At 39.9% G+C, this 27,457-nt stretch overlaps 1 protein-coding gene across 1 annotated transcript in view; it reads left to right on the top strand.

The window, feature by feature from the left end:
• LOC122682865 (cyclin-Y-like protein 1) overlaps positions 1 to 23,866 on the top strand; it is a 37,579-nt gene extending 13,713 nt beyond the window's left edge. The window contains exons 4-10 of the mRNA XM_043886194.1: positions 4,700 to 4,800; positions 10,067 to 10,102; positions 12,242 to 12,293; positions 13,138 to 13,260; positions 17,135 to 17,295; positions 20,510 to 20,672; positions 21,794 to 23,866. Of these exons, the coding sequence (XP_043742129.1) occupies positions 4,700 to 4,800; positions 10,067 to 10,102; positions 12,242 to 12,293; positions 13,138 to 13,260; positions 17,135 to 17,295; positions 20,510 to 20,672; positions 21,794 to 21,907 (750 nt within the window). The 3' untranslated portion in view covers positions 21,908 to 23,866. The remainder of the gene's footprint in view (positions 1 to 4,699; positions 4,801 to 10,066; positions 10,103 to 12,241; positions 12,294 to 13,137; positions 13,261 to 17,134; positions 17,296 to 20,509; positions 20,673 to 21,793) is intronic.
• The last annotated feature ends 3,591 nt before the right edge of the window (positions 23,867 to 27,457 follow it).

Genomic DNA, 27,457 nt, shown 5'->3' with positions numbered 1-27,457 from the left:
ACATAGTTGAGTAGCTCCCTGGCCAGTCTCCCTGTTTTCACATTCTTCATTTTTGTTCTGTGGAATTAATTTCCTGACTATATTCACTCTAACAGCTATTTTTTCCCCCAAATGTTGTAACATTTGTCACATGCCTATCAAAAATATTTACCATCCAGAAAACCACATCTGTTCCATTTCTTCTTGGAGACACTCTTCGCCAACCTTTTGTCTTCCTACCTCCTACATACTAATGATTCCTGGACTAGCTCTGTGCCTGTTTTCCTGGGATATCTATGTGAAGTCACCTGGGATCTCACATCACTGCTCTCTCGTGTTGGATCGCCTATGTCCTAGATTCTGTTTCCCTCTGTCCTGTTTTACTGGAGCACATTTTCCTGGAAAAAGGCACATGAGCAAAAATTTTATAAAGACCTAGCCTCTGTGAAACTCCTTCTATTTGATACAGTGTAGAATTCTAGGTCGAAACTAATTTTTGCAGTTTTAGAGACATTTCCCTCTTGTCTTCTCATTTACAGTGTTGCTCTTAAATCTATTGAATTTGATACATTGTATATTACCAAGTTAGTCTTTTCTCCATTCCTTCCTCCTGTGGAACTTTGTAGTACCCTCTGTCTTTGTGGGGTTTTGAAATTTCATAACATGGTTTGGTATAGACCTTGTCACGCTATTGGGGCATTTAAACATGCAGAACATCTTTTCTTCTAGTGAATTTTTTTGTGTGCTGCTTTGGTATTTTCTATTTTTTTCTTTTGGATTCCTGTTAGATGTTGAAAATTTTAGAGCAATATTTCTGTACAGATTTTTTTCCCCTTCTGTTTTCCATTTTGTCTTCTTGTCCTACTTCATGGAGGTTTCCTTGACTCTGCTCTAATCCTTCTATTGAATATATTGTTTTGTCTACCTTATTTTTTAGAGTTCTCTTCCATCCTTTCATTCTTTTTTTCACTGATGCAATTTCTCATCTTTCTGTAGATGTTGAAGATTTTTTTTTAAGTTTTTATTTGCTCCTGGATTTTTATCATTCCCATCAGTTCCTTCTCCCTGCTTTGATCTGTGACTTCTTGGAGGTTTCCCTCAAACATGTGATGGTCCCTCGCTGTCTGTTAAGATCTAATTGGAAGCATCACTTTGCTAACTGATAGACCTCACTGCACAGATTTGGCGACCACGTCTCTGAATTTTGAACCTGCCTTGGGTTCTGTAAGCCAGATTGGTTTTGTTGTTCCTGGCCCAGTCACTCTGTAGTTCCAAGGTTGTGCTTCCTCTGTTATGCCATGTCAGTTACTACTCCTTTATCTCATTTTTTCATCTTTCAAACATCAAAAATCATCTGCAGTTTATCCTGTCTTGGGTACAGCTTTTTTGACAAAATACTTTTAATTCTAATGAGATGATATCTCTGAAAGAAGGTGGGAAAAGAAGTAGATTTGTGGTTGGTCCACTCAAAGTTGGATTTATACTTTGAATGTAAATTCTCAGTTTAAAAGTTTTAATTCAGTATAGTTAATGATACTGACTCAGACAGTACTTTCTATTATACCTACAATTAGAATACTGCACATTTCTACTAAGGCCTTGATAAGAATCCTGTTCAGACTACTCATCCTGCCACATTGGCCATTAACGTGCAGTAATGTGGATGGAGTAGTTTCCACTCATGCACTTCTTGTTGTTTTGTTGCTAAGTCAGACATGACTCTTCTGCAACCCCAGGGACTGTATCCCACCAGGCTCCCCTGTTCATGGACTTTTCCAGGCAAGAATACTGGAGTGGGTTGCTATTTCCTTCTTCAGGGGATCTTCCTGATTGAGGGATCAAACCTGCGTCTCCTGCATTGGCAGGTGGATTCTTCACCCACTGAGCCACCAGGGAAGCCCCACGCTAATGCATAGAATATTACAAAATTTTAAGTTAAAGTCTTAATAATTATTAATAAACACATCTAAAGCTTGTGGAAAGGGGAAGAAAAAAGTGAATTTCAGCTTAATTTTTTTGATGGGTTAAACTCAGAGGCAGTAGGCAGGATGGGAAGATTCACTTGGGTGGAGGCAGAATTTCAACAGGTGCTTGACTTTTAATGATAAGTTTTGGGGGGGATTGTTACTTATTAGTCTTCCAGTATGATGATTTTCTAGTCTTTGCCATTAACACTGAAGTCTACTAAGTAAGCCTTTTCCCTTCTTGTAAAGATTGTAGAAGTCCATCTGTTCTGTCCTTAGCTCTGAATGAAGGTAAATACTCTTCTTCATTGAACATTAAACTATCAGTGAGTGGGTTCTGCTGTTTGATTTTTGTATTTGCATTTTATATCATTAATCTTTGTCAGTGTAGTTTATTGAGGTTTTGAGCCAGTGATGATAAGGCTTTAATCATAAAGGACAGTTACCTTAAATTTTAAAGTGAGATGAGGGGAAAGTAACCTGTTGGCAGCTAATACATCCAGGCTTTGCTCAGAGGCTTTAATTCTGCCATCCTTTAGTGAATAGTAGATGCCAAAAGTTTGAATCGCTTCAGGAGTAGGCCTGGAGAAGCGTTCACTATTTCTTTGGTAGGATCTAGCCAGTAGTCTGTAGGTTACTGATAGACTAAATGAGCGCCCGTAGTCTGTAGGGCTACGTCTGATTAAACTTCTTAAACGTTTCAGCACTAATATTTCCAAAGATAAACAGATATAATTCATAATAAAGAAAAAAGTTTTAATAGAGAAAAACGGGATAAATGTTACCCAAAGCCAAAGCTCTACAAACTAGTCTATATTTTGGTGCATTTTCTTACTATTTTTATTCCCCTCATAGGTAGATTTTATAGTCAGAACTGACTTTTACTGTGTGTAATGTGTCATACTCTTAATAGTGGTGACCTTTTAAAAGATAACTTCATTTAGAATATAACTATTTGAATGAACAGTTTTCATGCTGTGTCTCTTTTGAGATTCTGAAATTACACATTAACCAGATGGCTTAAGGAATATATGAGTTTCAGTTGAAATCATTTCTAGCTTGAAGGAGAAATTCTCCCAAATAGTGGTACTTTTCAGGTATGTTATGTGTAGAACTTTTTGTTAATAAGGAGTAAGTGGCCTTGCCATAAAATACCTGCAACAAGCAAAACGGTGGCTTATACACCCATTTGGATAGTTCTTATTATTGGCTACTGGCAATGTTTATTTAAATGCTCTGTATTTAAAAAAAAAACATTGACTAGACTTTCTCCTTGTTTCACCTTTGATGCGTTTGTGGAGGACATGGATAGAGTGTGACAGCGTGGTGAAAACTATTTTAATAGAAGGAAGGAAGGCTCATCTGAATTAGTAAACAAAACCCAAGAAAACCAAGTGTTAAAACTGTTTGTGTTCTGTGGTATTAAAGAATGCTATTACTCAGAGCTACTGACAGTGACTGGGATTTGATTATTGGCCTTTACTTAAAGGAAGAGAATTGTCCTCACATAGTTCAGGCTGTTTTAGTATTTGACTATGGCTGTGTTTTGGGCTCTTCACAAATAAATGGATACTTCTAAAGTGTTTTAAAGATAGCTTGTTCTCTAGAGGGTCTGACAAAGCTCTTTGTCACCTACCCAGCACCACTGCAGATAGTTTGAATGTGTATCATTAGCATGATTTACCTTCCAGTTGTAATCGATCTTAAATAATTGGTCAAATGCTTCTTGATTCCTAATTTGTCCCAGATTCTGTTCTCAGCAGCTGGAGGAGGAGCAGTAAGAATCTGTCACCTGGAGGAGCTTGTTTGCTTACTTAGGAGGGGGATACCAGGCAAGCAGTTGAGACCATGTAACAGGTGGTGAAACAGAGGTGTAAGTGTGCAGAAAGGTAGAAGTTTGGTGGTGTGGCTGCTGGCTGAGGTTTGCTGGAGGTCGATGGGGTCAAGCTTGCTGGGACAAGGAGGAGGAAGAAGCCACTGCAGGCAGAGAGCAGCATGTGCAAGGCAGCAGAGTGCCATGATGAGTGGCAGATAACATGTAGAGTAGAATTAATAAAACTGTGAGATGAGTGGAAAGTATTCTCTGAGGCTCTCCCTTGTGTAATATAATGGCAGTCTTACTTAACCGTGAAATTCTCAGAGCTGCTTTGTCTGTTTCTTGGCTGTGAGAGAATCTTAAAGCTATACCCTTTCATCCTCCAGATAAGGAAACTGAGGCTCAAAGAGATTTATGGCCTTCAGGTCACTAGTGATAGAGCAGCCCTGGCATGCCCAGCCTCTGATTCAAAAACGCTTGTTTCCTCACACTGTCTCCCAAACTAATACATTTATGATTGGCGTTCATTGACTGCAATGAAATGCTCTCACATCGATATTATATAAAGCATTGCATTTTATTGTAGTAAATGAATAGAAATAGAAATCTCCGCTGCATTTCATTGCTTAAGGAAGAAACACTGAAGTCTTACTAAAAGCTTTCTCATTACTATAAAGGCAATTTATAATAGGTGCTTTCCAGGTTCATTTGTGGGTCCTTTTTCAAGAGCAGCAGTTTATACCACATTTCTCAGATCTTGCCTGTGGAAGTGAGAGTACAGAGGTTTCCCATGGAGCTGCACGTGATGCCACACTCAGCAGTTCATGGAGTATAAGGAAAATCTTAATGCTTTATCGTTTGACATTTTAACCAAGGAAAAAACACACTTTTATAGGTTTAACTTACTGTGACATTTTCTTCTATCTCCCTTCCCCTTCAGGTATCTCCAAGGAAGCTTACTAAAAGGTATAGCTCATGCCCAACCATATTTCCAGATGACAGCACAGTCAGCGAGCCTAATCTTAGAACCACAATAAAATGGTGAGTACAACTAGGTTGCCAAGGCTGAGTGGCAGACCCCCTTCATGCTGAAAGCATCCTCGCCATACATTATTTCATTCGTTTGGTTTGTCCTTTTCAGTGATCAGGTTAAGAAACTGGTGTCAACTCTATGTTGGCTTCAGGGACCTCTCAATATGAGTCTTCAGTTTCCATGTTAATCATAGAGTACATGATAGAAGGGAAAGTCAGTTAGCAAGTGAGAAATCCCAGGAAAAATGTAAACCTCATTTGATTCATTTCTATTGTTAAGACAATGTTGAACATAATGAGAAACAGAGGTACCTGTTTATTGTATGTTTCTAGAAAAAAAATTATTTCTTTATGAGTTGGGAGAGTCCTACAACTATGTATACTAGTTTGGAAGCTACCATTAGAAGAAGGAACAGCTTGTCCCCTATTGGCACTGAAGTGAATCTGCAGTTAAATTTAACTGGACTTGGTCAGATTTATCCCACCGTGCATTTTTTTCCTGCAATATTTCTGTAGGAAATTTTACTTCTCCTTCCTCTCCCCCAAAGAGGGGGAAAATATATCAAAACCGTTTTAAGGGGCATACTCTCAAGCTTAATTTCTCCATAGATGAAATTTGTTCAACTGAGATTTTAACTTAATAGACACATTAAATTTTTGTTTTTGTTTTTTTTTTTTAATTTTTGTTTATATATGTGTATCTCTAACACACTGTATCAATCAAAGCAGAGAACAAAAAAAGAGATGAAGTTTCAGAAACAAGGCTGTGGCCAGGCTTATACTTAAGAAGACACGAACAGTGTTACAATGACGAAAACTATTCCTCAACTTCTGGAAGCCCCTCATAGTCCACAATTGGAGATGCACAGTTCAAAACGCCCTAATCATGGGAATGTTCAAGTTTATTTAAGAGAGAGAATTAAAAACGAAACAGGATGCAGACCTTCCTACCTCCCTTGGGGTTGTCCATGGAACATTAAATAATGTCTTCTTAGCATATGAATGTTGACTTTCCAGAACAGTTTGGGAAATGCTACTTGAAAATATTAGTATCCTAGTTTCATTCTTTTACAAGTGGTTGACCAGCTTTCCCAGCACCACTTGTTAAAGAGGTTGTCTTTTTTCCATTGTATATCCTTGCCTCCTTTGTCAAAGATAAGGTGTCCATAAGTTCATGGATTTATCTCTGGGCTTTCTATTCTGTTCCATTGATCTGTATTTCTGTCTTTGTGCCAGTACCATACTGTCTTGATGACTGTGGCTTTGTAGTAGAGTCTGAAGTCAGGCAGGTTGATTCCTCCAGTTCCATTCTTCTTTCTCAAGATTACTTTGGCTATTCGAGGTTTTTTGTATTTCCATACAAATTGTGAAATTCTTTGGTCTAGTTCTGTGACAAATACCGTTGGTAGCTTGATAGGGATTGCATTGAATCTATAGATTGCTTTGGGTAGAATAGCCATTTTGACAATATTGATTCTTCCAATCCATGAACACGGTATGTTTCTCCATCTGTTTGTGTCCTCTTTGATTTCTTTCATCAGTGTTTTATAGTTTTCTATGTATAGGTCTTTTGTTTCTTTAGGTAGATATACTCCTAAGTATTTTATTCTTTTTGTTGCAATGGTGAATGGTATTGTTTCCTTAATTTCTCTTTCTGTTTTCTCATTGTTAGTATATAGGAATGCAAGGGATTTTCGTGTGTTAATTTTATATCCTGCAACTTTACTATATTCATTGATTAGCTCTAGTAATTTTCTGGTAGAGTCTTTAGGGTTTTCTATGTAGAGGATCATGTCATCTGCAAACAGCGAGAGTTTCACTTCTTCTTTTCCTATCTGGATTCTGAAACTAGAACACTTTCTAACACCATACACAAAAATAAACTCAAAATGGATTAAAGATCTAAATGTAAGACCAGAAACTATAAAACTCCTAGAGGAGAACATAGGCAAAACACTCTCCGACATAAATCACAGCAAGATCCTCTATGACCCACCTCCCAGAATATTGGAAATAAAAGCAAAAATAAACAAATGGGACCTACTGAAACTTAAAAGCTTTTGCACAACAAAGGAAACTATAAGTAAGGTGAAAAGACAGCCCTCAGATTGGGAGAAAATAATAGCAAATGAAGAAACAGACAAAGGATTAATCTCAAAAATATACAAGCAACTCTTGAAGCTCAATTCCAGAAAAATAAATGACCCAATCAAAAAATGGGCCAAAGAACTAAACAGACATTTCTCCAAAGAAGACATACAGATGGCTAACAAACACATGAAAAGATGCTCAACATCACTCATTATCAGAGAAATGCAAATCAAAACCACAATGAGGTACCATTACACGCCAGTCAGGATGGCTGCTATCCAAAAGTCTACAAGCAATAAATGCTGGAGAGGGTGTGGAGAAAAGGGAACCCTCTTACACTGTTGGTGGGAATGCAAACTAGTACAGCCGCTATGGAAAACAGTGTGGAGATTTCTTAAAAAACTGGAAATGGAACTGCCATATGACCCAGCAATCCCACTTCTGGGCATACACACTGAGGAAACCAGATCTGAAAGAGACACGTGCACCCCAATGTTCATCACAGCACTGTTTATAATAGCCAGGACATGGAAGCAACCTAGATGCCCATCAGCAGATGAATGGATAAGGCAGCTGTGGTACATATACACCATGGAATATTACTCAGCCGTTAAAAAGAATTCATTTGAATCAGTTCTAATGAGATGGATGAAACTGGAGCCCCTTATACAGAGTGAAGTGAGCCAGAAAGATAAAGACCATTACAGCATACTAACACATATATATGGAATTTAGAAATATGGTAACGACAACCCTATATGCAAAAACAGAAAAAGAGACACAGAAGTACAGATCAGACTTTTGAACTCTCTGGGAGAAGGTGAGGGTGGGATGTTTCGAAAGAACAGCATGTATATTATCTATGGTGAAACAGGTCACCAGCCCAGGTGGGATGCATGAGACAAAGTGCTCCGGCCTGGTGCACTGGGAAGACCCAGAGGAATCGGGTGGAGAGGGAGGTGGGAGGGGGGGATCGGGATGGGGAATACGTGTAAATCTATTGCTGATTCATATCAATGTATGACAAAACCCACTGAAAAAATAAATAAAATTTAAAAAAAATATATTAGTATCCTTATCATTAATTTTACTTTTCTGTCTTAAAAGCATAATTAGCTTATAAATTTAATTTAATTTTTAATGTGCAAGGCTTTTTATTTTTTAGCTATTTAAATGATCAGTAACTTCTAACTTTAATTAAAAACAACCAGTTCACAATCATAATAATGTAACTTTCTTATAATATTAGTTTCGGTCAAATCGTATTTCAACAAAAACTGAGCCCCATTGCTCTTTAAAGTCCTGAGTTTTGGCACTTCTCTCGTAATCACTGAATGTTTTTATTCAGCCAAGACTCTAAATCTGTGGGTTAAAAACTACTCTCACTGTGGCTAGACTCACAGCTTCTTTTGAATTCAAAAGAGCCTGATGTTCCAGTATATAATTCAGAAGTAGTTTTAAAGATTAACCTTGCTCAGACAAGTAGGTTTCATGCTTTTTATTCTCAACCTAGTCTTAGTGTTTGGAAATAAAGTAAATTTTTTTCTCATTAAGTTTTAAAAATGACCATTCACATTCATTATTGATGAAATAAAGGTTTACTGAGAAAATTAATAGGGCAAATTGGCTTTTAGGAATGATCTTGAAAAATACGATGGGATTAGTTTTCATTTGGGGTAGGTGAGCCTTATTAGAATCACTTGTGCAACTTTTTCAAGATGTATGTCTCTGAACACATACATGAATTCCACCTTTCCTCCCTGCCCTCAAGACACAGTCTGTGGGTCTATCTGCCTCTCTGTCCCTGTGTCTCTTTCTCTCACACACACACCCCTTTTGACAAGCTGAGGAATGATGTGTGAGGCATGATTTCATAGACAAAAGCATCCTGAGAGATTCTGATCTTAACCCTGACTCATTCATTCCTAGACTTGGCTGCACGTTGCAGTCACCTGGGGAGCTTTAAATACAATCCTGTTGCCCAGGTCGTACCTAATGCAGTTAAATCAGAACATTTTGAAGCAGAAGCCAGGCAGTGTTTAAAGCGTCCCGGGTAATCCAGTGTGCAGCTGACCTTGGGAACCACTCTCTGCTTTGAGGGTAGGAGAAAGAGAACTACTTCTGATAACTGGTGGGACGTTGAGTAAGTCAATTTTAAGCCTTGATTCTCTTATTTGTAAAATGGGTTAAGTATCATATTAGGTTCAGTTGCCCTTTTTATCGTGTAACTTTTAATTCTGTGACTTTAAAATCAATTTGAAGAAACTTTGAAGCACTATAGAAGTATCCATCTTTGATGCTAACAGTGTTACAGGCCTTTCTGCAAATGCTAAGATTCTATAGAGGAGTTACAAAATTCAGATTTGCCTTCTCTCTATTATTTTGAGTTTCATTTTAGATACTGAGAACAAAGGGAAGCAAATAACTTAACCAGAGAACCCCTTAATTGCCTAATACACAGCATCTGTGAATAACTTAGGGCTATAGTAGTGTAAAAACTATCTGAGGACTTGTACCTGTTGGTTAGTTAATACTTTATTTAAAATAATGTGGAAATACCTGTCATTAATAGTGTACTGTGTTGTATTGTGCTGCCTTATTAGCAGTGCTTATTTCAGGATAACTAGGCCTATCATCAATTTTGTGACTATAAAATTTTGCTATTAAATTTTCTAATAATTATGTGTGAAAGTGATTTTAAATCCATTTTATTTGATATGGAGCACTTGTATTACTTACTTTTAGAGAAATAATGGAAAATAGATGTGTTAGGGGGACTACCGAACGGAATCAACTGAAATGCAGTGCCTAACAAAAAGCCACACGCACAAAATCTGTATGGCTTAAATTTAACCATGTGGATAGATGATGTAACTTGTATGGGATGAAAGATTCTGTGCATAGAAGGACAAATGACCGGGGAAATATGTAAGAATTTATATATTATAATAATCAACCCAAACATGTCTTCTAAGAGCACATCTATATTTTGGGTCTCCTAATTTTGCTAAAAGCCAAAGAACCTAAAACATGGGGGATACCACCTATGGGTACTGCTCTGAATTAGGGGGTGTGGGGGCCACCGGGCATCTGGATGGTCTTACCTCTCTACCAACCCTTTAAAATGTCTTCAGGCCTAATGTGATAAAAACCAATTATTACAATATTTTTTTTTCCTCCACAGGGTGAGCTTAGAAATATATAACCACATAAAAAACAGGTGAGCTCTTTTAAAACCTGTCTTGTTATTCCAGCTAATTAATTTACACAGTATCAAGTTTAGTGTTAATAACAATGGACAGTATTAGAGTAAGCTTTTACTGTTAGGAGTCCTTTCATTACAGTATTGAAGTGAATCATTTATTTTTATTTTGAGACTCTTAATTCTTTAAGTTTTATGTGGTTTACATGGATATTTACTGTATTAGAAATTGAAATTTAAAATTTAAAAAATTAAATCCACTGTATGTGAAAACAGGCTTTCCTCAGCACTGCTGAAGTTGTGAGCCGGATGAGGCTTTGGCGTGGGGTGCCACCCTGTGTGCCGCAGAGTGTTTAGCAGCACCCCGGCCTCTGCTCTGTAGGTGCAAGTAAGGTGTTCTGCTTCTCTCCACATTAGGATAGGAACACTGTCTCCTGAGGGATGAGATCACCATCTGACTGGGGACCCCAGTGTTTAACATAAGTCATTTTTTTAATGAAAAATAACCATTTTCCACAACAAAATAGTGGAGAGGATAGTATCTCATTAATAGGAGACAGTTGATTCTCATGTCAACATTGTCTTCAGTCATTTGCTTTGAAGAAGCAATATGAAGATCCAGCTACATGCAGACATATAGTTGGGAAAAGGTGAATTTTTAAAGCCTTGAGATAATTGGACATATTCTTTGATACTGTCCCCAAAATCCACATGTGCCAGTTTATTAAATTAGTTAAGATGGAGTTCCAAGTCATTATCAGTGAACTTGAGGTAGATACTATGTTAAATTAATGCCCATTGATCTGTCATGCATACTGAGTGGATCTTTTTATCTGTACATGATTTTATATTATACATTGTCATTTGCAAAGTATTGGTTCACATGTCTTCAGACAGTGTCAAAAACTCACTCTTGTTAGTATCACTACCAGTCTTATCAGGAAAGTCTTTAAGTATTGATAAATCAAGCTCACCATAAATAACACACTGGAAGGTACAAATTTTCCAAAAATCCTAATATTTTTAGCTTGATGGTTTGAATTTTATCATTGGCAACAAATAGTTTAGAGTTTTCTTTGAAGTGACAGGCTCACTTTGTTCATTTTTGAAAAAATGACTGTCAATTGGCGTTTCATGAAAAAAGTGGTTTAAATATGATGTTCTAGGGGGAAGAAAGTGACTTGGTTACCAGTAAGTTACAAATGCTCTTCCTTAGCACAGCCATATTTCAGTCCATACAAGCGCTTAATGCATACTTTCCGCTTACTCAGAATATGAAGAAGAAGAGTAAAGGTTTAAGAACACTTAATTTTTACTCTTTCATCATGGATGTTCTTAAGTGAAGCAGATTTTTTACATTCATTTGGCCAGGAATAAGTGAATGACTTCTAATTTAGTTTCATACCACTGCCTTGATTCACACTCAGAAATGAGCAATTTTACCCACTTTTGCTTTTATACAATCATAGTTAAGTGTCAAACAGGGTAAAGGCAGGTGATGTCTTGGTATTCTTATAAAACACGTTTTGACCTCTTGGACTTACAGGATTTCTGAAGAGGGGCCAGGGGAGATTCCTATAGAGGCCTATAGACCACATTTGCAGAACTACTGTTTAAATGGGCACAGTGTAGTAGTGTGGTGGAATTTAAAAGAAAAAGCCTGGTCTCTCTTAAAAGACAATTAAAATTTTTAACTCAAACTATTTAAAAGAGACAAGAAGAAATAAACAATAAGAATATAATATGAAGAACAAAAGCGGGGTGGAGACAAGAAAAAATCATGAATCTCATATTTACATTCATTGAAGTTAGAAGACTTTATTGCCTACTACTACCACTTTATAAAATGTTCTTGTATATTCCATTGTGAGGTTAGTGAAGTGGAAATGTATTGGTCTACGAACATTGCCTGTTAGAAGGGGTCTGTGTGGGTAAAGGCAGCTCTGGCTGGTTATAGAAGAGATTTCATGCAACTTGGTGTGCTGAGTATAAAATAGGTCAGAAAACCTTTCTAAGGGCAGAATCCAGGAGAATATGTAAAACTGTTTGCTTTATTAAGGTTAAGCTTCCTCTACTCCTCTCTCTACTTTTAGCAGATATTTTACTAAGCTAGTAACTCCTGAATTAATTTTTAAAATACACATTCTTATTTTATAGAGATTCTAATAGGTCCTTGGACATTTTTGATGAGAGATCACATCCACTCACAGTAAGTGTCACTTTTATTGAAGGTGTATTTTTCTCTTATTACAGTTGTGTTTATTTCATGCTGATTTGCTTTGAAATTAATTACTAGAAGAAAATTATTGCCTCCAGCTCAAAGCCAAGATTGTCTTCCTTTAAGTCTTCTTCCCCCACCCCATATTATGTCAAGTAATTTTACCAAAAGCATGTTGTGTCAGGGGTGTGACTGATAAGAACCAAGTTACGCTTTGTATGACGAATGAGCAGGTAAGTAAACATACACAAGCAACAGAAAATGTAGGTTTTTAAAGGATGATTTTCCATAGCGTCACACAATATAAACATTTCCTAACACATATGTAAGACCTCTAAGGAGAAAATTTAAAAACTGTTTAAATTTTAAACTAATTAAAATGACAGGGTTTAAAAACTCACTTCTTCAGGTGCTCAGTAGACACATGTGACTGGTGACCGCTGTGTAAGAGAGCACACTCTTAGAGCCTCTGGTTACAGGACACTGGAAAGGTGTTTTCATAGTTGACTGCAGAAAAGTCTGATGACGTACAATGATCAGCAAGACTTTGAGCCTAAAAATAGTTTGCATTTGGTTAGAATTCTTTGGGGAAGAAGGTGAAAATACATTTTCTGAGGTTGTGCTTGCATTTTTCTTTAATGAATGGTAGTGAGTATTGAATCACTATGGTACTTTAGGATCCAATTGTTTATATTTAAAAGACTACAAGATATGTCACCTAGTCAAAATTATTTTAAGTAGCACGTGGGCCCACGTGTGAAGATTGCTATCTTGAGGGTACTTTTAAGTATTTTTCTTCAGTGGATACTTAACACTGTGTTTTTTCTTCTTTCAGCGAGAAAGGGTTCCGGAGGAGTACTTTCAGCATGATCCTGAACCCAAATACATCTACAGATTTGTGTATGCTCTCTTCAGTGCCGCCCAGCTGGCTACTATTAAATGTGCAATAGTGACTTTGGTAATATATTTTTCTCTTAATAGAAGCATCTCTAGAAATTTTTTTCTTGTACAGAAGGTATGGGCCTGTTTTTCAAATGAAAGTAGGTTCCTGAAATGATCATCAGAACTTTATTAAAGAGAAATGTATCAAAAGGAATGAAAACATACAGATTTGAGCTTTAGTAATCATCATGATTTAAAATGTTGCCACTGCTTTTCTCATCACAAAACAATTGATGTTAAAGGCAGCAGGAGAGACTTCTGGTTTCTCCTTCCACACCTCAGGATGCATGCACACACAGGGCACACAGGCGCACACCGGCAAAGTGTGCTGGGTGGTAGGATGGAGGCGATCACTGAACTTCCTGGCCCACGGCAGGTGTAGATTCAGTGTGTTTCTGAGTCTCAGGCTGTGTTGCCTAGGCAGTGTGATGTGTGTCTTGATTGAGACTGACTGCCTTCACCTCCCTGACCTTGGACAACAGTGTTAACCATCTCTACTGTCCCCTGGTGCCGGCGTGTGAAGGTACCCAGGACTGGGGTGTCAGCAGTGCTTGGAAAGGCTTTACTCAGGTTAGCCTGCCGAGCTCCAGCTATGTGAGGACCTTTCTGTCATCCATACTGAATTCCTGTGGTAAGATTTCATCATTTGACTAATACATCATATTCAGCTGAGAGGTCGTTGGGATTGCCTAACTCCTCCCTATAGCAAACCCATAGGGGAAGGTCAGCTGCATGGTCTGGAGGGAGGGCCTGCGTCCACCGCTGCCCGCGCCCCTGCAGGCAGAGTGTAGGAGAGGAGGCTTCCCCTCAGTGGGCCCGGGTCAGACGCAGGCCTTTTCTTGGAGCTGCGAGCCAGGTACAGGGCTCAGTTGGCATGTGCTTGAGAGAGGCGGGAGTGGCGCTGGCACGTGGAGAGCTGGGAAATGCAGGCAGGAGAGGGTGTGTGGGTTGGAAGAGGGGCATTTCTTTGTAGACAAGTTAAGCCCGATGGACCTGTGAGACAGCAGAGTGACAGTGTCTAGCAGTCATTTGACTGTATGGGATTGGAGCCCGAAGCTGAGCAAGAGGCAGGGAATTACGTGTAGCTGTTCAAATGCAGAGAAAGTACATTAAATAAAAGTTGAGGAGAAGATAGATCTGTGGGGACTGTCAGCACTCACAGGACACATCCCCAGAGGAGTGGCCGGAGTGGTAGGAAACCCAGGACAGAATCAGAAGAGCTGCCAGGAGAGCTTGAAGAAGGAGAGCATGGTGCACGTGCTGAGTGCTGCCAAGGAACTCCTTAGGGCATACATGGGCACCGGATGCCTGCCCGTGTCACGGTTCTAAGTGCTGGGCATAGAGGAGAGTTCTTGCCTTTCTGAGGTAAGTATAGCAGACATAAGGGTTTTGTTTTTCTCTAGTTTTTATGGAGTATGGTTCATTTACAGTGTGTGTAAGTATCGGGTGTACCACAGAGTGTAAGACTTTTTAAAATGAGTATTTTTAAAAAGATGACTGTTTGAAGTAGTAGTGAAAGCTAGAAAGAGAAAGCAAGGTAAAGGGATGGAGAGATTCGAGGGGCTTCCCTGGTGGCTCAGACAGGAAGCAGTCTGCCTGCAGTGCAGGAGACTTGGGTTCCATCCCTGGTTTGGGAAGATCCCCTGGAGAAGGGAGTGGCAACCCACTGCAGTATTCTTGCCTGGAGAATTCCCCATGGACAGAGGAGCCAGACGGGTCCATGGGGTCACAGAGTCAGACACGACTGAGCGACTTAACACATGCACGCTAGAAAGACCAGGAAGAGCCTCTTTACAGAGGTGAGATCTGAACCAGGACCTGGCTGGACTGAGGAAGATGAGGGGCCTGAGAGCACAGGCAGGGGGCAGAGCACGAGGCGCAGACAGGAGCGGGTTCTGTGCTGAGGGGTCAGCAGGGTGCCGCTGTGATCAGAGTAGGGAATGAGGGAAGGCACAGGCAATGAGGGCACAGAAGGACGATGGCATCTCACCCAGGGCCTCGTGACTAGCAGGCCACGGAAGTGACCTGTTTGATGGGAGAGCCCTGGCAGATGTTGAGCAGGCCCGTGAAGTGCACTTAATCTGAGAGGCTCTCCTGGCTGCTCTGGGGAGAACAGACTGTGGTTGGCTTTCAGTGGAAGCAGAGAAGTTAGGAGGCAATGGCAGTGATAGAAGCCAGAAGTGACGGACAGAAGAGCAGAGCCGGCAGGTGACCAGTGAAAGTGGAGATAAGAATTCCCAACAGATGGTAGTGAGATAACTCAAGTGGAGGTCTTTGGTCCCGGCAGCCAGGCGTGTGGCAGTGTCTCTCAGCTCTGAGGGCAGGCCTGGGGAGTGGGGCGCTGTGATGAAGAGTGCTGGCTGTTTGTCATGAAGGCAGCAGTGACCATGCCTCAGTAGTTTCAGGGGGGCAGTGGCGGCCAGGGGCAGACTAGATGGGCTAAGGAGAGGATGGGTCATGAGGAGCCAGTGTCAGAACATTTCCTGAAGGAAGTGTTCTAAGGGGTGGTGACGGATGGGCTGAGAACATGTAAGAAAACATTGGAGAAAATCTCTGACAGAGAGGGGGTTGTTCAAGAAGAGATGAATTGTGGGAACAGTGTTCTGCAGAAATGAGAGGTGGGACTGACTTCATTCATAGAAGAGTTAGCTTCAGGGAAAAGAAAGAAGTGTAACTTCCACTGAGACAGGAGGGCAAGTGGTGTAAATGAGACCAGGTTTGCCTTTATAAAGTGAAGCTGAGAGGAAGCTGAGGGACTGCCCCTAAGGCTGAACTGCCTCTGTCAGTGCCATAATACAGCAGAGGGGCGGACCCTGCGGGAGACTCGTTCTTGGAGAGTACTGGCGCGTGTGGAGTTCTCTGGGGAGTGGGGTGCAGAAGTTCACTAAGAGTATATAATCTCAGTAACCGTGTTTGAAACACAATTGAGTTTGGAGAGCTTTGGCAGATCGGAGCTGTCAGTCTGATAACGGGACATTTTTCTTTTTGTCAAATGGCATATATTTTCTTCTGCAGAGGTAACACCATCACAACTTATGTCTTTAGTCTTTACTCAGCTGTTAACTTGGTCTGGTTCTTTATAGAATAGCCATTTGACACATATAAAAGAAGCCATGAAGTCATCTCACAAACTACCTGGCAGATTTAGAGGAGCCCCAGGGATTCAGACATCGGCAGCTCTTAACCACCTTAGAACCAAACAAATTGACTAAGTTGCAGAATATGTAAGACCAGTGAGTTATGAAATAATGGAGATGTGAAAAATCGGGGTGTGAACAAAGAGCTCTTTGTGCGTGAATCTTCCCTGAAGAGGCCCTGAGTGTAAAGCACAGCTGCTCCGTGCTGCCTGCCCTGTGGGGCGCAGCAAGGAGGCTCCTTGACCTGGGAGGCTCCTTGACCACCAGTTATTATCTTCAAGTTCACCCTCTGAAGAGAAGATAAAGAAATGCTCAGTCTTACCAGAGTTTTACATACTCAAGCTTTATGTAAAATTGCCACGTACCCACCACCAGTATGGTAGGTACATTGCACACGGTAGGCACTCAAGCATTTACTGAACGGTTGAATCAATGCTGGGCCATACGTGCTGCCTTTTACAAGTGGGAAGGTAATAACACAATGCCTGTCTTTAGAATGCTGAGATGTCCTTTCATTCCTGCGACCAAAATTGGGTTGGAAATTCACATGGGCAGAGTAGAAATACCAGACTGACAGAAATATTTGCCTTACAACTGTGACCTGGCCTTTGGCCTTGGCTGGCCAAGCAAAAGTCTCTGTAGAACCAAAGAATAAAAGATATGTTAAAAACAGATGAAACCTATCATTCCTAACAATTCTATGACAGCTTTTAAACTGAACTAAAATCAAAGGTCAGTCCTCTACTTTTGCAGGTTTACTTAGAAAGGCTTTTAACTTATGCTGAGATCGACCTTTGCCCCACTAACTGGAAAAGAATTGTTTTGGGAGCCATTCTTCTTGCCTCCAAGGTTTGGGACGATAAGGCTATTTCGGACTACTGCCAGATCCTAAAGGACATTACACTTGAGGACATGTGAGTTTGTAAGGTTACGGTGAATTGTCTAACCATTTTCCAATACCTTATTTGCTCCCATAAAGTTTACAGCTTAAGAAATGTTACATTTTAAGAAATGTTACATTGTGCAGAGAGCTGAATTAGGTATAAATATAAAATTAGACTTCTTTCTGTCTAGCTGTAGTATAACCATTTGTATTTCCCATCATTAATTAGTTAAATCTTGGTGTGTTACTGTTGTAATATTCTGCTTGATAAATTGAAATTACTTTTCTGGTCGTTTTTGCCATTTTACAAGCTCACTACCAGAACAACATGATGCAGTAAATAACTTCACGTCTTTCTTAAAGCTGTCTACCAGGTCCAGTCTGTTTTTAAGAGACACATGTCTGGCCTTGGAAGTTAAGTGGTCACTGCTGAGATCTTAGCACCTCCAGACTACTGAGGTTATAACTTCAACTTGAGTCACACATTGTATGTTTGTTTTTGCAGGTCTTTTCTTTTGTAATCTGAGGTTGTCTCTAAGGTTCTGTTGTTACGGAAACCATGATGTACAGATGACCAAATAGAAAGGTTTCAGATCTCTGTGTTCTGTCTCCTCCACTGTCAGGAGTGTTCCCCATGTTTAGAAGTAGGTCTGCTGAGTTAGGAAACTCCTTTGTCTCAGATAGCCCAGGAAGTGTCAGTGGGGCCTCACCCGGGGCACTCAGCAACCACAGTGGTACTTGGTGGGGCCTCGAGTTAACTTGGGGGGTTCCTCACAGATGGCATGCTCCCATGGGCGTGAAACATCAGGCTTGCTGTCTGGCTGCAGGGAAGGGCCTCGAGGGTGGGAGGCAGCAGGAACCAGAGAGGTATTTGCAGCAGACTCTAGAAGTGCTCACTTGACAGGAAAAATGTCCTTGTGGGTGGCATTTAGGAAAACGTAAAGGGGCACCTCTTTATTATACTGAACAGCAGAGGACGATCAAGGTCATGGCAGGCAGTGGCAAGAGTTTGTTCCCTTTGCCCCTGACTCTTAATTCAGATTTACCAAAGTGCATATTTACAACTGAAGCAAAGAAGCTTGTGACTAAGAGAAGGGACCAGTGATTGTTGGTAGCTGTCAAAGTGGCTTTTGGTGAAAATGTCCACTTTGATGATAGAAAGTGTCATGGTGATATTGCTGGTAGCCACCTTAGTGTTACGGCAGATAATTCGAGATAAGTAGAAGTACTTTTGGAATTTGTAGAAACTAAGGTGACGTTGAGCACCACTATCATCCATCTTTAAACTGGTTCCTTGAAGGAAGGAAAATGTGTAATCATAAACACCAGGTCTGCCATGATGGCAGCTGAAATTTTCTCAGAACCTGCAGCTAAGCTGACGGGGGCTCTGGGTCCAGTTACAGCATCAGAGAACATGCAGGGAAGTGTGTGGATGTTCATAGATGTGAGCCCAATAGCACTGATGGCAGTGTCTAGCTACAGGAAGAAGCTAATTGTAAACAGCCCTTTTCTGTGTACAACAGAATCACCAGGAGCTATGTTCGGAATAGGTTGCTTTTGTTTATGATCTTTGGAAACTGGAAAGCATTACAGCCAAGTGTTCAAGTCACATTTGTCTCATCCCCCTGCTGTTGGCTGCTATTTGTAATGGTCTCATTTTGAGTCTAAATTGAAAAATTGGCATCTATCAGCTTTTCCTTAAAAGTTTTCTAACATTCATGTATCTTGTTTGAATATATTGAGCAGCTGCTGTTCAGAAAATTTGCTGCACCTATAAATGGCATGCTCTTCAGTCATCTAGTCATTTAAAAAAAAAAAAAAAACGCAGAAGCGTATTCTGTAGTTCTAATGCCTTTTTCTTCAGTAAGTAAAGCTCTGTTAATAGACATGTTAATCCTATGAAGTACTGTATTTCCACACAATTAAAATGTATTAGTGGAAGAGAATATAAAAGGGATAGTGAAGTGCATTTATTCCCATAATAAATTAAGTCCTCATTAGCTGATTATCAAAACATTATCTGTTTTACATTTCTATAGACTTATGGCCATATGAACAGGAAATTAATTTTGGAGGTAGGTTCAGTTAGGTTTAAAGTTCAGCAAATGAGAAACCTCATTTCTGCTCACACTCTGCTCTCCATGCAGGAGAACATCAAACATTTGATGACTTACCAATGGATAAAATATTAACACTTTAAAACCAGGAAACAAATATTTTGAAAAATAAGTCACTTTCATTTGTCTGGGTATTTATCATTTGTATATAATTAACTCTTTAAAGTGATTGCTGTGAAAGTGGTAAGACTTACTCTGATTTTATTTACTTAAAGATTAGACAAGCTAATGACTGTGTATGGTCCCACAGGAAAGACCTGCTCCCAGGACCCTACTTTCCCACTTCATTGAATTCGCCCCCTGCGTGCCTATGCACCTTCTGTCCTAGTCAGGGCCGGCGGACAGAGCGCAGGGGGAACTGCTCCATCGGGGTCATTGCTCAGGTGCATTTAGTCTAGCCAAGACGTCTCCCCTTAATCCTACTGCCTCCCATAGCTTGAAAAGTGTATCCCATCCTGTCCCAGGAACACCTTCTGGTCCTACTGGGATTAAGAGGAACAGAAACTTGCATTCTGCCCTTTGCCACAGTCCCCTGCACTGGAGCGGGGGGAGGGGATTCCCTTTCGCATCGCGTGTAGCTTATTTATTTATTTATCTGAGATGAATCCTTGTTGCCTCAAGAGTCTTCTCCCCTCAGAGATAATAGCAGTGGCTCTCCATGGCCCCATTTGTTGCCGTGGTGATGTGCCTACTCCTTTTGTTGGCGTGTCTCTACTTCAATAAGCCCCTTCCTGTTATCTGTGGGAATGTCTGCAAGTTCTCCAGAGCTAGTAAACAGCACACATCATTCCTGTCATCTGATGACTGTAGCGGGGCCGTGTGAGCGAGCGTGGAGCATGAATGCGCAGCTGCACTGATGGAACTCTGAGGAATGAGCCCCTGAGTCAGCAGCATGGGTGCATAAGAGGGCCGTAACCTCCCCCCCTTGTCCCAAACTCCAAGTGCCAGGACGCAGGAAGAACCACCAAGAGCTGTCCCTTGTTTGAACATGAGTGTATTAATCCAGCTGGGGAGCCGTTATTTGTTTCCAAGCTGTATTTAGAGCTGTTGTGGCACAGAATGGGGTTTCTGAAGATAGCCCAGTTGACTAAAATTGTCCTATGTTGGTTTTGTCTTCTCCTCCCCCAGGAATGAGGCGGAACTGCACTTTGTGGAGCTCCTCCAGTTTCATCTTAAGGTTTCCACCAGTGTTTATGCCAGATACTACTTTGATCTTTTCTCCTTAGCAGATGACGACAACCTGAGTTTTCCAATTGCTCCTTTTAGCACAGAAAGAGCACAGAGCCTAGAGGTAAGACTGGGGATTCACTAACTGGGTTTTCTGTCAGCTACCAAAGCCAGCGTCTGTGGCTGACTTACACTCTGCAGTGACTGACAGTTTGCAGAGCTTATTAACCCATTGGCATCTTATTCCCTGTGTCTTTTATGGGTTAGACAGAGATATCACATTATTTTTTTAAAAAAATTACAGATATCTTTTATGTAACCATAATTCAGAATATTTTAAATCAGATTTAATTGTTCTTAATGGTTTTCCATTTGAACCTCCACACTTACATATAACCATACAGGAATAATTCTTATAATTGTGTCCCTAATCATATGTACATTGATAATTACTTACCATTCTTAACTGCCTGAGCTTGTAGTGTGTGTTTGTGTATCACAGTTCAGCCCCATGAGTTTATTAGACCAGAAGCATCAGGGGCTAACCTGTGAGACCTATACTTGGAAATTAGAATGTGGGTTCAGAAACTGGATGTAGAAAGTAGGTGGGTTTTTAATGGAAGTGGTAACATACATGGGATGAAGGAATTTGTAGTAGTGATTTGAAGAGTAATTTGAAGTAGTTTGTGATTTCTGGTGGGTATACAGCAAAATTTACAACTGAAATGAATACATATAAAGTTGACACTTTTTCTGGTACCTTGGTACTTTAGAAATAAGACATTTTTCTACAATAATTTACATGCATGTGAAATAGCACCTTGTAGTGCTTCATCACTAGACCTTTCTTGCCTTCAACACACACCTACCCTCATTAAAATGTTCGTAGTGTAGTAAATAATGAAGACTGAATAGAAGTTGAATAGCTGGGTAAACACTGATTTTGCTCAGGTGTGTTCATTATGCTTAAGGACCTAGTATGTAGGTAACATCATATTGCTGTTAGATGGGGCCTATTTTGGGAACCCAGTTTTTAAATATGTTCCTCCCTGCCCCAGCAATCTCATCATAGCCCTTGAAGAATATTATCTTAGGGAATCAGCAGTGTAGATATGAGCTATCCAAAGTAGCAGCAACTGTCAACCTAAATGAATGCAGATGTGTGGCTTATCAATGCTGCTTTCTTTAAGGTTGGAACTTTTTTCCCCCAATTATACTTATGTTCTATCTGATTGACTTTCTTAGGCCATCTCCAGACTGTGTGAAGACAAATACAAAGTGGGCAGAGTTGCTGTGAGAAGGTCTTTCAGCGCTGATCATTTCATTGGTATTCAGCGCTCCAATGCCATCCTCTCATGAACAGAGAGAGGTGAGGGGTTGTAACATCATGAACCCCTCGTAACAAGGACTGGAGAAATACCACCTCTCCTGCTCAGAAACCAGCAAAGTTAGTATTTCACCCAGAAGAAAGACACTGAATTCAAGAGACTTGCAGACAGCAAAGGTTATGGTCATAGGAAAAAACTGGACCTTGTCAAGACAACACACTCTTCTGTCCTTTTTAATGTAAACAGAGTTACAAAAACCACTCCAAAGCTAAAAGCTCCCAACCCACCCACAGATATTTGCTTACTGTGTAGGCCGATAACTGTGAACTATGTGAGGTTTTTTTAATAGTTTAAATTTTTAGACTTTAAAGACACTAACTGTATAACTTTTACTTTTTCCTATTTTTCTCACCCATATTGCTGCATATTCCTTTAGAATCAGTGCAGTATTGCCGTTCAAACACGGGACTCCTGACAACTCATATAGCCACTTAGGAACAGACTGCTGTAGCACTGTTAGGTTTTGAAGGATTCTTCCTCCCTATTTCATTGAAGCTGCTAGTCATTTTTGGCAATCAGTTTAAACCAAAAAGCTGCTGAATAACACTTGTCATTCAGTTTTTTTGCAAGCACTACTTATTAGCATATTAGCATGTTTGGGATCATAAGCAGAGAAAGTATGTTGTTACCTGCTTCTATTGGGTCCCTGCTGCGTTTCTTGTTAACTCTAATGGTGCTTCTCATTTTCTGATGATTTTCCTCTTTGTTAAATACTTGTATTAAAGGATATTTTCATAATTGCAGCCAACCTGTTAGTCCAGGAATAAGCAGATAGTGAAATAGAAGGTGTCCCAAAAGTCTTGGTGCAATTTTAAGCTTTAATACAGTGTGCTTGGACACTCCAGGACACTGCCGTGGAAGTATAAATGCTACAGACGCAAAATGTGACTTGAAAGTTTACTTGAATTTCTTCTAAACTCATTTGGTTTTGTAAATCTTAGATGTTAAGCTTTTAATTTGAATTTTTTGTTTCAGTCCCTCTTGAAGATGGCAAACAATAGGCTAAAACAAAAGATTAAAATTAAGAGCTTAATGTTTAAAATTTACAAAACTAAATGAGTTTAGAAGAAATTCAAGTAAACTCTCAGGTGATGTTTTGTAAGTTTGTAGCATTTATATTTCTACAAGTATCAAAGCTTCAAATTGCACAAAGACTTCAGGAGGATATCTTGTATCTTTATAGACCTGGCCTCCTCTTTTTAAAATAGTCCTTTGCCTGGCTGGGCTGTTGATCTGCTTGAGCCCGGAAGTTTCTTTTTTATAGGTTTGGTAAAGGAATTACGAACAATAGCATTAGTTATCGATAATAAACTGAAAGGAACTGGACCCTAGTAGTAGTGACAGGGAAGTAAGCGACATGAAACAGCTTTTCTGTTCTGCGTGTTAACCTGGCTGTAGGTGTGTCAGTTCAAGTTGTTACTTGAGGAAAGATAAATCTTAGGAACCCTTACCTCAAGCTTTTTAAAACACAGGGTACCACTTAGCCACCAGGAAGCCCATTAAAAGACAGGGAGGTCCAGTAATCAGTCTTTTAGGAAATTGGTAATGATGTCACCTAAATGTGAAACATTAAAAAAAAAAAAGTGTTCTCAACTATGTAAAATCTTTCTCCTACCTTCTCAAACATAATCCTAGGAATTTTGCCTGTAAACAAAGCATTTCTGGGCTATAAATACTTTCTCTCTTTATAGCAAGGCTTCACATTATATTGAGTGCCACAGGTTCCATCATTTTTAAAGGACAGAGACATAAACGATAAATAATGGATATAAAATATTACAGTCTACCACCTCAAAAAATGTTGTTTATGGAGCTTGGAGATTCAAGTATCGATTGCAGTTTTATTTTGAAAAGGATGCTACAACTTGTGTGGTTTTTCTTCCTCATGTTTATATTAAAAGAAAAGAATAAAAGTATTTTAATTAAAATACGTGGCTGTTGTGCACCTTCTCACTGCTCACGTAACATCACGGCTCTGCTTAGCGCAAATGTTCTCAATACGCTCTGATAGGCAGGCCTGAAAGCATTTTCCGACTACCCATTCAAAAGTTTCTTTGACCGTTGCCTTTAGTTAAGAGGCATTTATTTCTTCGGCTTATGTTCTTTTCAACCAGAAGATAATTTAGTACACTTAAAATCACTGGCTGTGGTGCTCAGTGGCATAGTGCATTAGATGGCACTTTGGAATTGTGTGTTATTGTACCAACAGGGGAAAAAAGCACATTGGAAGATAAAAGGTAAAACACAGAAAGGAGTTACAGAAATACTGTTGAATCAGAACATGAGTTACTTGAGGATTTCAAGCCACTGAACAGGAAAGAAAATGGAATAAGAGGAAGTAGAACTGCGGTTGTTGTAAAGAGGGTGATGTTAAACAAGCCATGTGATGTACCAGATCACCATCAGGTTTCTCTAAGACCCTAGTCACTGCACTCGCGCAATATTCCATCACTCCTGATAGTATTGTTGTGTCTTCATCCACCTTAATTCACTACCTAAGGTCAGATCTTTTAACTTTGTTCTTGGTAAGTTGTTGATTAGGAGAAATAATCTGAATTAGTGCAGAAGGAGAGAAAAACTATGACAAATCACTAAGATAGTTTGTACCATGTAATAATATGCCAGTTACTAAGCAGAAATGCTGTCACATCTTGAGTGGTCAAAGGTTAAAAAAAAGTGGGGGTAGGAACACTGCTTGGACACGACTGTAGTTTGAAGACAAGTTAGAATCACTAAACATTGCTCTTTCAGTGTTAATTCTAGAGACAATTACAGCCATTTTGATAAATGGAAAACTTAAAGATTCTCATAAGTACTATAGGGCATGAAAACTAGTTCCTAGTAGGGGCAATAGGGTAGTGTTGAGATTTTATACATAGGAAGAGTTTATTCCCTAAAGTACTAAGACTATAAAAGAATACCTCAACTCAAATTTATTTTCATTTTTAGTTTTTGGAATATACTGACGGTGCAATTTTAACTGGAATACTGTGAACTGAACTTTATAAGGACAAGACAAAGGTTTCAAATCTATGTATGAACCAAATGAAATTGTCATTTTTCTACATTAAATTCACGTGGTTCACCCTAAGACAACTTAGGGCCCAGTGTTTCTGAGAAGTTTTTTCCATTCTGTATCAGATTCTATCATGACCCTATTCTATCACATCTAAAGTACCCTGTATGCCCATTATTGAAATTCAACCTTACAAAGTCCTGGTTTTATAACAACTCATGTTTCATTTGTTAGTTTTCCCATTTTATAAGATATACCATTACTTGATTTTTTAAAAGTGCTGATGAAGTCAGTATTTACTGGAAAATCATTCACTCTATATTTCAGGTTATGCAGTGTTTTGGGAAGTGTTTCCATACAGCATGTAGGTTACCTGAACTCTTTGATCACACAAGCCTTCTACCACGTGTAGAGTGACTAGGACTGTTCCTCGCCCAGAAGCCGTGGTCTGTGAGTTCAGAGCTGCTAGGTAAAGCACCTGATGGCTGGCAGAGCCTCTCTCAGGCAAGCGCTAGTTTCTGTGCAGAATCTGTCGATTATCCCTAGCATCTATCAAGGATTAGATCACCTAAGATCTCAACTGTTGGCCACTTATCACCCTGGCCGGCCTGACACTGCCAGCAAAAATAAAATCCAGGAGCCCTTCAGCAAAGTCTGGTCCCTTGTACACAGGTGCAGTCTGGTTTCGGAGGCAATTTAGTCTATTTTAAATGGGTTTGGCAGATGAGAGAACAATTTAATGTGAAACAAATTTTAAGAATACCAGTTTGTGGTTTAGGGAACTCTAGGATGCAGAAAGAACTAGGAAAGTGAAACAGAAATTAAGAGGAATCCAGAGTCAAATGAAAAGTGGTTAACATTCTTTAAAAAAGGCCCAGGTATGCAAAACAGAAAAAGAGACACAGAAATACAGAACAGACTTTTGAACTCTGTGGGAGAATGTGAGGGTGGGATGTTTCAAAAGAACAGCATGTATACTATCTATGGTGAAACAGATCACCAGCCCAGGTGGGATGCATGAGACAAGTGCTCGGGCCTGGTGCACTGGGAAGACCCAGAGGAGTCGGGTGGAGAGGGAGGGGGGAGGGGGGATCGGGATGGGGAATAAGTGTAAATCTATGGCTGATTCATATCAATGTATGACAAAACCCACTGAAATGTTGTGAAGTAATTAGCCTCCAACTAATAAAAAAATTAAAAAAAAAAAAAAAAAAGAAATTACCAAACAAACAACACGTCATTTCTGTTTTTTCAAAAATACAGGAATAACATTGGTGCAAGATAAACTGCTAAGTTAGAAGCATAAAATGGATACAGGAAAGTAATCTTCATAAAAAAAAAAAAAAAAAAGGCCCAGGTAAATGTGAAGGGAGCTAGTAATTTGAATATTAGAAAAATTCAGCGACAGCCTCAGAACCTAAGGTACTCAAGAATGTGTCCATATCTACTCAGATTGTTCTGACTTTTTCTTAAAACATCTATTCCTTCATCCTAGCATTCTCATTTCCAACCTTTACTTCTGGCTCCCCAGACGGTGGCCCTGTATTACCTCCCTGTGGGAACTGACCCTTCCAAGGGCAAAGGTTGAGTGTTCGGTCACCTCCCACTGGCCTCTCTCAGGATCATCTCAGCTTCACCCTCTGATTTTCTGCTAGTGCCAAATGTGGCAGTGCTTGATGCTGGTTACTACTGTGATCCACTTCCAAAGCCTTAGCAGGTTCCAGGAAGTACAGGATTTATATGGCTCACAGGCTAACTGGTCCCTGTGATCCCCTTTAATCAACTGCTTGGGCCCTCCTCAAGGTGCTTGTTCCCCATCTGCTGCACTCAGTCCCCTGACCTGCCCACAATTCTAGACGTATCACCTCAGGCTAAGCAGCAACCCCACGTGCAGACTCCACAACTTGTTTCACCTGGCGTTAGGAACAGATGCCTCACTCTTAAGGTAACCCCTCTCATCCAACGGAGGCAATTCCATCCCAAGGCTTAAAATCAAACTGCTATATCCACCCCCATCCCCTCCAGAACCTCACCAGTTTATTCCCTTCTGCTTCAAAATTGCATTCATCTTCCCAACATGAGGATAGGGCAGTTTGACCTTGCTTGGTCCTTTACATGTCCCAGTATTTCACAAGATGTGGTCGCTAGACCATCTTGCCTCTCATGGGCTGAAAACTTGTAAGAAATGAGGGGAATCCTGGAACAGATAAAGAAACATTAGTAGAAAGTCTGGTGAGATCCAAATGAAGTCTGGAGTTAATAGTAATATGATAATCTTGACTTCAGTTTAACAAAAGTGCTATGATAATATGTTAATATTAGGGCAAGATGTATATATTTTTGCAACTTCTGTGTAAACCTAAAATAATTCTAAAAGTTTAAACAAGCAAACAAAACAAAAAGAACCACTTCCTGGGCCCTAGACTAAACGAATCTCAGTTCCTGGAGCGAAGCCAGGAAATCTACATTTCTAATAGGAACCCCCAATGATTCTTACACAGACAC

The sequence above is a fragment of the Cervus elaphus genome, chromosome 1, assembly GCF_910594005.1.
Source record: "Cervus elaphus chromosome 1, mCerEla1.1, whole genome shotgun sequence".
Classification (NCBI taxonomy): domain Eukaryota; kingdom Metazoa; phylum Chordata; class Mammalia; order Artiodactyla; family Cervidae; genus Cervus; species Cervus elaphus.
This window is presented reverse-complemented; position numbering and strand designations above follow the sequence as displayed.